Below are 11,769 nucleotides of genomic sequence, written 5' to 3'. Positions count from 1 at the left end.
AAAGTTGAGCCCAGTCAGCCCAGATCGAAGTTGAGTCAAGTTGCCCTAAGACAAAGTTTAGTTGAGTCGTCTTGGGACGAAGGTCAAGCTGAGTCGATCCGATTGAAGGTCGAGCAAGGACGAAGGTCAAGTCGAGTCGGCCAAGGTCGATGGTCTAGTTAAGTCAACCAGTGCCGAAAGTCAAGTCAAGTTGGCCAAGGCCGATGGTTGAGTCGATTTTAGTCGATCTAGGCCAAAGGTCAAGCCGACTCTAGTGGGGCCAAAGGTGAGCCAAGTCGGCCTAGATCAAAGTTTGAGTCGAGTCGATCCAGATCAAAGGTTGAGTGGAGTCTACCCAGCTCGAAGGCGAGCAGAGTCAACCTGGGCCAAAGCTCGAGTTGAGTCAGTCCGGGCCGAAGTCAAACTTAGTCGGTCAGGTCGAAGGTCGAGTCGAGTCAACCAAGATCGAAGGTCAAACTAAGTGGGTCTGACCGAAGATCTAACTGAGTCGACCTAGACTAAAGGTCAAACCAAATTAGCTCGTGTCGAAGGTCGAACATAATCAACTCATGTTAAATCTTCAGGAGTCGACTGACCGAATGTCGAGATGAGTCATCTCGGATCAAAAGTCGAGCTACCTCAATTCAGACTTAAGGATATAATTGAGTTTTCCTTCAAATAAAAATTAAATTGCTTTATCCAAACAAGAAAATTGAAATTTAAGATATTTCAATTACTCAAGTCAAACAAACTATTTAAGAAATGAAAAAAAAAATCAATTATGAGTAATTCAAATATTATGTATTTCAATTTTTTAAAATTGTTGAAATCTCTCGTCCAAACACAAAATAAAGGGATTGTTAGATGGAAATTGCTTCCTCACCGCGTTAAATTTCTTCTCCCATCCTATCAAAAGCTTCCGAAAAATTCTTTCCATAAAAGGAGTGATGTTAGACTTTTGAAAAAAAAAGTTGTGGAATTATTTATTGTATTCTAAAAAATAAATTTCGAAAAATATAAAGTGCAAGAAGAAAATGATGGGGTGCAGAAAATAATTGCCTTGCTAGGGTACTAAGAAATTCAACAATAATATTGGAAATATTGCGTTCTGCACCTCCATAAGTGCTTAACTGTATTCTCACAATATTAGGGAAAAATTCCAACAACCTTCACCACTACCATATCATACGAGACCACTACTATTACCTTTGCTGCCACCACCCCGATACTGCTGCAAAGAAAGAAGAGAGGAAAAACACAGCAGAGAAAGAAAAAGAGAAAAATGTAGAGAAAACAAAACTCGTTTTCATTTTTTTTTCGGAACATATTGTGTTTAAGTTCTTTCTGAAACACATTTCATCCAGTTTAAAATGCTCATTTCGAAATATATCATATGTGTTCCAAAAAAATTATTTAAAAAAATTGATTTCAGAAAGTTTATTTTAAAATGTATTTCATACATTTTTGTTTCAGAATTCTAATTTGAAAAAAGTTTTATTCCAAAAATTCTGTTCCTAAAATTTTGTTCCAAAAAATTTGTTTCACACGATTTTCGGAATATATAATTGCAAGTTACTTCGAGGGAAAATAAAATGGTCACTTTGAGAACTTAAGAGGGCGCGTCAAGAAATTATGATTCATGTTATTTTGAAATAGTTTAATTAGTCGGTTGATCTTTTGTAGTGTATCAATATGATATCCACTTCTAAAAAAAATATTAAATGTATCTCAATTTAAAAAAAAAAAAAAACTTCAATTAGGTTCCTTTCAGAGATTACTAACCTTCATGTCATGTGTTAATATGTAGAATTGTTTTTTACCTTTAATCTTTTAATTTATTTTTGTAAAAAAAAGTTATCACATATCAAGTATATAGTGTGACACGTGGCAAGGCAATATCATGTGTCAATGTCACCAGATGTAGTTGTGTTGATTTAAATTTAATCCTCATATATGCCTTTTTGATTTAATTTAGGTTCTACTTATGTGTCTCTAATTCAATTTTGTCCCAATTTTTTTTAACAACTAAAATATTTTTTAATCTATTCCTTAAAAGATTAAAATTAATTAAGTATAAATATATTTACAAAATTAAGTACTGATATTTTATATTGTTTCTCTCTGGTCTCAAACTAAATTTATTATTTGTATAAATGTTATACTAATATATTTTATTAAAAATGACTTTTTAACATACAACATTATTTTATATTATTAACTCGTGTTTTGTTATTTTTTTTTTTGAAATAGAACAATATTGTCTCTTACTAACTTTCAACCAAACTTTTATTTGCATGAATGTTATAATAATATTTTTTTTATTAAAAATGACTTAATAAAATGATTTTTATCATTAAATTTTAATATAAATATAAATATCAATACTTAATCTTTGTAAAATATTTATACTTAATTCGTTTTAATCTTATAAACAATAGATTAAAAAAATATTTTAATTATTGAAAAAAATTGGGTCAAAATTGAATAAGAGACATATAAGTAGGGACTAAATTGAATCAATGATACATATATGAGGACTAAATTGAGATCAAAATAATGACATTTGACAATGACACTACACGTGATATTGCCCTACCACATGACACTGGCAATGCCATCTGTCAAATCAGGGACCTAACACTGACACGTGGCATATCGTTAACGGCATTAATAATTGTCGTATGAAAGGAACCTAATTGAAACACTTTTTCAAAGTTAGGATACAATTGACACTTTTTGGAATTAGTCTATTTCGAAACTTTGAACCAATTTAGTCCTTCATATTTCGGAATACGTGAATTTAGTCCTTTTAATTAAATTTTGTTATGTTTATTTGATGTTTCATACATATTGCAGGACTGTATTTAAGTTGTTTATACTGTTTGACATATTTTTACTTCAATGTTAAGTCAAATACTATTATGAAGCATGCTTAAAATGTCAAATAAACTTAACAAAATTTGATTAAAATGACTAAATTCACGTATTTCGAAAGATAGAAGACTAAATTGGTTCAAAGTTTCGAGACTAATTCCAAAATTCACTCAAAGTTAAGGGACCAAAAACATATATTTAACCCTTATTCTAAAATGTTACAAATAGAATCACCACCATTAAGTTTGATCCTATATACCCCGATTAACTCTTATAATGTTTGTATCTCGTGGTCATTTTATAAGATTTGGGATTTGATTTATGAAAAATTATACTATAACTCTCATTTTTGTGTTTTCATCCTTTATTTTTTTATGTGACTTACTGTGGATTATTGATTATTTCAAACAAAAAGATAATTGTATATTAATTAATGATCCACCCTAAATCATGTCAAAGAACAAAGGATGAAAGTAAAAAAATAGAAATCATAATATCATTATCCTTTATTTACATCTCCCAATAAGAGCTCTTAGAGTAATTTAAACTGAACTTTCTTTTATTCTTCAGAGTGATACATGCAACACTTTATATATATATATATATATATATATATATATATATATATATATATATATATATATATATATATATTAAAACATCGTTCAGTGCCTTTTTCTTCAAACTTTCATCTTGTGACAACCTAATAATTTTAAAAGAAAATTTTATTAATTAGGTTGCCACATCATCGTTATTAAGCGCACAATACAAACATAGTGAGTATAAATATGTTATGTACAATATGTAGGTTTAAAAACTTTTAACACATTATTTCAACATAAGGACTATCTACTAACAAAATATACATCTGTCTTAAGTTATCCTATGCTCTCATGAAAACATGGTCACAGGAGATGGATATCACAACCACATCTAACAAATCACAATTGATCTTATGAGTTGAAAATAACTACCAAAAGTCAATTATTCATACTAATATGACTATTCTTCATTTTTTCACGATTCAATCAATAATCAATCAATTTCACTCATACCCTAATATCGAGAACTCTTGACTCATATATGTTTATTGTTAGGATCAAACACTTATCACTAGGCCAAAAATTATAGTCAATAGTCAGGGCGCAACTCTTTTTACTTAAGATTGTGACAGTCCAAGTACGACTTGATTGTGACCCAGCTCACTTGGCCCCTGCTACGGGACAATTGATACCACCTACAACAGTCTCTCACTCAACAATTGTCCTACTAGAAATCCCACTTTTGGATTGTGACTTAGCCCATCTGGCCTCCGCCATGGGACAATTGTGCAACCCGCAACAATCTCCCCCTTAACAATTGCCCACCGGGAATCAAAGTCATGAACTTGGCTTTGATACCAATTGTGTTAGGAATCCAAGTGTGAGTCTAAGTCCCACATTGACCAGAATTGAGAAAGTAGAGCACCATATAAGGATCAAGGCCCATAAACCCATTGCCTTAAGGTTTTGGGTTGAGAGTGGTGTCAATGCCTTATATGGTTGGGCTCAGGTCTCATTGGTGTGTTGTATCTCCCAGTGAAATCCCCTCTTTAATCCTCACAAATTGTTATGATTGAGCACTTACCACTGAGCCAAAAACAGCCCAAATGTCACGATTCAATTGTGATCCGGCCCACTTAGCTCCTACCACGTGACAATTGATGTCATCTGCAACAATTTTCCCCTCAACAGTTGTCCTACTAGGAATCTCACTCTTAAATTGTGACTTAGCTCACTTATAAAACTCCATATATAGATGTTTTACTTAAAAAAGAAAGTTTAAATTAATTATATGAACATTGTTATGGCCACAAATAACCAAAGATTCACAGAAAAGTAACAAAAGTCAAATTCAAACATAAATTCAACATGTAACCAGATTAAAAATTGACTAAGAATAGATACTAGTGAAAAAAAAAAATACTCATTTTATAGCTCAATATTATATGAGAAGTTTTCCTGTATCGGTTAATATAACAACTACAGAAAATGGTAGAATGACAAAAGTGTGATAATTTAATTGTTTTTCTATGCCGGTAAGAGGCATAAGGGGTATAGAAATAAACACCGACAAACTTGAAAATATTTACAAACTTAGAGAGATAATAAAGAAGATTTATAGAAACAAATGTATAAATTTTTATAAAATAAAACACGTTAATAAAATTTTAATTATAACTTCACTTCAAATAATAGAATATTCTAGTATTAAAAACTCTTTTTACTATTAACTATTTTTTTATGTTACCAGACATATTTTAAATTTTATCCAAAAAAGTTTTATCGATATGTTTTTTTTTATTTAGTCTAAACAAAGTTCTTTCGGCACTTTCTGAAACAATTTCTTTATCAAAAGAATTGGCTACATATAATCAGCAAAAATATATAAAATTTTAGGATAAAATAATATTATATATATATATATATATATCACCTGAAAAGTAGACAATAATTTATTTAAATTATTTTAATCTATTTTTTTTTAAAGTAGAAATTGCAAAGAAAGAAAATATAAAAATAAAAGGTTACCTATGGCCTTGGGTCAAACCAAAACTAAGGCCAAAAGGTGAGCGAAGTTGCACATATGGTCTTATGTCAAATTAAAACCGAAGCCAAAATGTGAACGAATTTTTTAAAAAAGTAAAAATAAGTTGCACATATGGCTTCGATTAGGCCTGAACCGAAGCAAAAAATTGGTGCTCTATGGTCTCGGGTACGCTGGAATCGAGCAGAAGAAGACTCTATGGCTTCGATTCACAACCGAGGCCAAAAGGATCCTCCTTTGGCCTCACCCCAATATGCTTCGATCTGGGAACCAGTGCAGAATATGAAAAATAACCGCTGCCAAAACCTCTTCCTGCATTGGTGATACTTTATATTTCTATTTTATTCTTAATTATATTTGAAAATTATAAAAATCTATAATAACATATAATAAAAAAATTGGTATATACATTTTATATTTTTGTTTTATTTTAATTATATTTTGAAATTTAAAAATTATTAAAAATAATATTTAAAACAGAGACATCACTAATTAAAAATAATATATTTTTTCTTTTAAAAACGAATACACCCACTAAATTAAAAAAAGAAGATATTATACATTATTATACTTATAAATTCAAATTTATGTTAGAAATAAATATTCATATCATAAAAAATAACTTATAACTTTTACTAAAAGTTAACTTTTCATAAATATATCAACTATTTATTAAATTATATTTATAGATTTATATAATAAATCCAAAATAATAATATATAATTTATCATATAATATAAATTTTATTATTATTTTTACTAGTGGAAATGTACATACTATTTTCACGAGATAAAATAATTTAAAAAATTAGATATCATAATAAATATAAATAAAAAAAAATATTAAATATGTAAGAATACTTATTCATTATAAAATAAGTTATATGAATAAAAAAATAATGAATTATGTGCATAAAATGTGGTTATAGATGTGATTACAATCTGTTATAAGGATAATTTTATTGTATACTGCACACACTACACTATATAGAAGGAGAATTGAAATTAAAATATATATAATAACTGTTCATAAAAATAATTTTGGTATCATAAATGTCTGTTAAACTAATTTTTAAAATAAAATTAACAATTACAAAATTAAATTTAAATATTTTAATATTAGTGTATCATTAAACTTAAATGAAAATAAAAATATATTGATAATAGTAACATTTTTCTATCATGCACAATATATAAATAAAAAATTAAGACAGAGTATATATGAAATGAAGATATTTAAAAACAAATATTAATATTCAAAGTTATACATAATGTCTAATAAATATTTAAATACAACAAAAAAATAAAAAATATAACAAAATTATAAATTTAAACATGTGTTACTTGTTGCTATACTTTTAAAGATGCGACAAATCTTTATTTTTTCAAGTGGTGTGTTGTAAAGTAATTTGAGTACAAAACATACAATGTGATGTGACTAACTACACAGTGTTAGGTTAACTTTGCATGGTGTCAGTCCTCCGATCTTAGACTGATTTCGAGAGTGACACGTTATTTCTTTCATGCAATGTTCTTTGCTATCATCGCTACACGTTCTTGTTTGTGTCGTTTCTGTTTATGATCCTTCATATTCAACAAAGTTTATCAAAGCTAGAACAACACACAACAACAACAATTGAGTTTATATATTTAGTTATTCTGTGTTTTCCATCAAAGTTAGCTTTATATTCATTATTATGTATATGAACTAGTGAAATGAGTTGTGCGAGAGTACCATTATTATAGAAATTTACTAATTAGAAAGAACAATACGGAGGTATGGTACCACTGAGTCTGATCTCTGAGTGTGCCTTGAATTTGGCTAGTGAACATGCTCAAGTGGTGCCTATTTCACTTTTTGTGGCTGTTCTATGCCTTTGTTTGGTCATTGGTCACTTGCTTGAAGAAAATCGATGGATTAATGAATCCATAGTTGCTATCATAATAGTAAGCTGCATTCTCTGATCCCCTTTTGAAGTCTAATTATAATGTTTTTAGGGTTTTCTTTCTCTCCATTATCAGCTATGCGTGATCATTTCTCTCCATTATGTATCATCATTTGTTGACAGACCAATAGTGGTTGAAAAGATAACTTATGAAGACTCTGATACTATATGAAGATGCTGCATTATTTGATTGCTAATGAAAATGTCTATCTTGAATAACATGTATCCTCTTCAAACTTGATGTAAATTAGTAGCGGTTGTACTTTGTTTCTATGTGATTTTTGGTTTTTCAGAAATAGTTCTAACAGGAAACAGTTATTTTTCTCTTATTGTTTGTCCTTCCTTAGAAACATATATTTTTTTGTTCAAGTAACTAATCAAACTAATACTTTTATGGATGATTTTGTAGGATTATTAAAAAAAAGTTAATGTTAAATACACTTTTATTGAGCCTTTGTGCATCTATCTTTCTCCTTGGTAGGGAATCATTGCTGGAATTATACTGTTGTTGATCACCAAAGGAAAGAGTTCTCACATCCTCACATTTAATGAAGAACTATTCTTCATATATCTCCTTCCTCCCATAATATTCAATGCAGGGTAAGAGTTTGTCTTATATCAGAGTTAAAGCAGCTCTTGTGGTTCAAAACTTTTCTTTGTAAAGTTAACCCTCCTGACAGATTTCAGGTGAAGAAGAAACAATTCTTCCATAACTTTTTAACCATCATGATGTTTGGTGTCATCGGTGTTTTCATTTCAACCTTTGTTATTACTATCGGTAATGACGAAATCTCATAGCTTTTCCTTGCCTTGTAGTTTGCCACAGTGAGAAGTTTTCAAGAATGATTTACCTTTTAATCTTTGTATTTGGTTCATTTAGGCAGCTGGTGGATATTCCCTAAGTTGAACTTGCTTGGCCTGTCAGGGAAAGATTATCTTGGTGAGGCCATTGCATCATTTCAATACTGCACAAACACAGACTATGTTTTAAATGAACCATGTACTTAGATATATCAGATTTGGATGAAACATAATAAGCTTATCTTTATTTGATTCAGCTATAGGAACAATTTTCTCAGCAACGGACACAGTTTGTACCCTGCAGGTTGGTTAGATTGGTAATGGTTGTGTTTCATCTAACTCTTTTTGTATGCTCTTAATTGTGAAACACTGAATTTGGTATCTGTTGTAGGTTCTGCATCAAGATGAGACTCCTTTACTATACAGCCTAGTCTTTGGGGAAGGAGTGGTAAATGATGCCACATCAGTTGTTCTCTTCAATGCAGTGCAAAAGCTTGATGTTTCAAAATTTAGCAGCAAGACATTCCGGTTTATTGGAGATTTCTTGTATCTATTCGGGTTAAGCACTGGTCTTGGAGTTCTAGTGAGTTTCATTAATGAAAAGTTGGATGCAAATTTTGCCTGATAATTCTCTTCATGGGTGATCAGATGACTTTATGAATTTCTTCTTAGTTTCTTTAGTTAGTTGCTTGTGTTTCTTTCCCATGCATCTTTGTAATTTTTAGTCTTTGTAATTAGTATAAACAACAAAGGAACAGAGGGGCCCTCTTATTCTTCATCTCATGTACTTTCTCTAAGTAAATTCATATTTATGCAGGCTGGCCTCCTCACATCATATATCTTGAAAGCCTTATGCTTTGGAAGGTATGAATCATTCTCTAAAATTTCTCAAAACATAGGCTTTTTCAAGTGAAATTTTGAGTACGCGTTAACAAGTTTGTCTCTGCATACGCATGCAGACATTCAAGTGTTCGTGAAATTGCATTGATGATATTAATGTCATACCTATCCTACATGTTGGCAGAGGTATTGGAAGGAAGCTCATAGAATTTTTCTGCTTTTTGATTTCTCATTGATGATATTAATGGCATGTAAGTAGCTTAGATAATGGAGATTTGGGCTTTATAAGGAGCAAATGTAGTGTAAAACTTAGATAAGATAAACTTTAGCCAAAACCTTCAATCTGTGTTTAAAGACAATCTATTTTTGTTTACAAGATGAACTAAACCAGAAATATAGAAATAACTTCCTTTTTTGTTTTGGCTATCCATCTTAATGCAAATTCTTGCAGCTATGTGATCTAAGTGGAATCATCACTGTTTTCTTTTGTGGAATACTCATGTCACATTATGCATGGTATAATGTGACTGAAACTTCAAGAATCACAACCAGGTAGGGATAAATTAATCCATCAAAAATTTCAGTAATTTCCAGATTAAATGGTTTCCTGATTTGTTTCCCTCTTCAGGCATGTGTTTGCAACAATGTCATTTATTGCAGAAACCTTCATATTCCTATATGTGGGCATGGATGCCCTTGACATTGAGAAGTGGAAGATGACTAAATTAAGGTTCTAATCCTGTCTACAACTCTAAACAACTATATTTATCGAGAGTTTACTACTGATTAATGCAGAATTTATGGTCTAATTCATTTTCTTGTGCTGCATGGTATCACTACCTGCATAGATAAGTCAATGTGACTTCAGCCACTGTTTCAACAATGTCCAAGTATTTATCAGTTGATTATGATCAAGAGAACATTATTTTTAATTGTAAAGTATCATCTGCTTCTATTTGTGAAACATTCGGTAGTAATTGGATTTATGAATGAAACCACATGTTAGCTACCTTATTTTCTGCAGCTTGAAGTCGTTTTCATTATGACACACAAGATCTTAAGCCTTTGTTTTGCAACATCTGTGTTTCTGGAATTTTCTTAAGAATAATTTGAGATATGTTGCAACATATCACATTAGTATGATAAGCCTTATTCCTCTCTAATAAAGATTCTCTTGTCCACTAACTCACTGCAGTTACGGAAGTTTGCTGGGGATATACAGTTCCTTAATCCTATTGATATTGCTTGGGCGTGCTGCATTTGTTTTCCCTCTCTCTGCTATTGCCAATTATACGAACACACGTGCTAGTTCTGACCAAGCATCACACATCACTTTTAGACAGCAGGTTACTAAACATTTTTTGTACGATAATCTCAAACTTAAGTTAATTGAGCAACTATCTATGATTATTTATTGGCTTCTTATGTTTGATAAACCATCCAGATAATCGTTTGGTGGGCAGGGCTAATGAGGGGAGCTGTCTCCATTGCTCTGGCTTTCAAACAGGTATATATGCATGAAATTCAAAGTTCTACACAAATTTCATCAAATAAATGAGTGTTAATCCCAAGAATTTCAGTTTCTGATTCATCTTTTGTTGGATGATCCTGTCAGCATTGCAACCGGGCATTATTTACCATTGTATTGTGTATGCAGATTTCTCTCACAGTTATAAAACAAACCAATCAAACTAATACGTTAAGAAGTTGATGCCATTTGATTTTTTCTCTTTGTTATTTATGCAGTTCACATATTCTGGAGTTACTTCTGATCCACTTAAAGCAACAATGATTACCAACACCATTATTGTTGTGCTTTTCAGCACACTGGTGAGTTGAGGCATTCCCTCAGTCCTGAAAGTAACATATAACAGCTTAGAATAATTCAGTTGGATCTTAAAAGATTAATTTTCAACTGTTTTCATAGTGAAACCAATTCTTGCATCTGCTGTCATCCACCTTTTGATCACACGTTGTTTGTTCATTCTTATGAATTGGTCCAACTTTTAAGTAATTGATACAGCTCCAATGTCATTGCAGGTGTTTGGTTTTCTCACAAAACCATTAATGAGATATCTGCTACCCCATGCACCTACAAGGAAAAACATCATCAATGAAGAATCAGGTCCACCAAGTGAGGACTTGAATCTACCTTTGCTATCCCTTGAGGAGTCTGCAGCCACCAACATTAGCCGCGCAAAGGAAAGTTTGTCCATGTTAATAGAAAGTCCTGTGTTCACCATACATCACTATTGGAGGAGATTCGATGATGCCTACATGAGACCTTTTTTTGGGGGACCTCATCATAACCAATCACAGTGCTAGCAGTACTGCAAATCATGTATATATCAGTGATGCACTTGAATGTTGGAGCACAAATGAGGATTCGTTTAAATCCAATTTTGAAGATGAGAAGCTGCAATGAGGATTCATTGCCAGTGTTCTTTTTATGCTCAAATGAGGAATATGGTAAGTAATAAGGAAGGAACTGTCATTGGATTATCACACAGGAGTGTGAACTTGAATCTTCAAAGAAGTGTATATTTTCCTTTGGACATGAATGTTGCAGCTTTTTAGCAGCTGCAGACGTTTGATTTAATGAATCCTGTTGTTTAAAATAGTTTTTTTTAGTTAAGTTCATGAGCAAGTGGTTCTGGCATTATCTCTTGTTTTGGATTGTTGCCTCTTTGTGACCACATGCTAGTCATTTAAATCATTCAAATACTTCTGTTCTGATCCATTTA

General features: G+C 31.1%; 1 protein-coding gene across 1 annotated transcript; it reads left to right on the top strand.

The window, feature by feature from the left end:
- The first annotated feature begins 7,045 nt into the window (after nucleotides 1-7,045).
- NHX3 (Na+/H+ (sodium hydrogen) exchanger 3) lies at nucleotides 7,046-11,660 on the top strand. Its single transcript, XM_028075453.2, has 14 exons — nucleotides 7,046-7,385; nucleotides 7,866-7,984; nucleotides 8,065-8,162; nucleotides 8,265-8,324; nucleotides 8,443-8,489; nucleotides 8,577-8,768; nucleotides 9,003-9,049; nucleotides 9,145-9,211; nucleotides 9,477-9,577; nucleotides 9,654-9,755; nucleotides 10,221-10,371; nucleotides 10,470-10,532; nucleotides 10,772-10,855; nucleotides 11,066-11,660. The coding sequence occupies exons 1-14, from the start codon at nucleotides 7,218-7,220 to the stop codon at nucleotides 11,348-11,350; spliced, it is 1,584 nt and encodes a 527-aa protein (XP_027931254.1). The 5' UTR covers nucleotides 7,046-7,217; the 3' UTR covers nucleotides 11,351-11,660.
- The last annotated feature ends 109 nt before the right edge of the window (nucleotides 11,661-11,769 follow it).

The sequence above is a fragment of the Vigna unguiculata genome, chromosome 6, assembly GCF_037176805.1.
Source record: "Vigna unguiculata cultivar grain cowpea cultivar isolate G323 ecotype 2 chromosome 6, ASM3717680v1, whole genome shotgun sequence".
Taxonomy (NCBI): domain Eukaryota; kingdom Viridiplantae; phylum Streptophyta; class Magnoliopsida; order Fabales; family Fabaceae; genus Vigna; species Vigna unguiculata.
The sequence above is the reverse complement of the archived record's forward strand: the minus strand, read 5'-3'. Positions and strand labels throughout refer to the sequence as shown.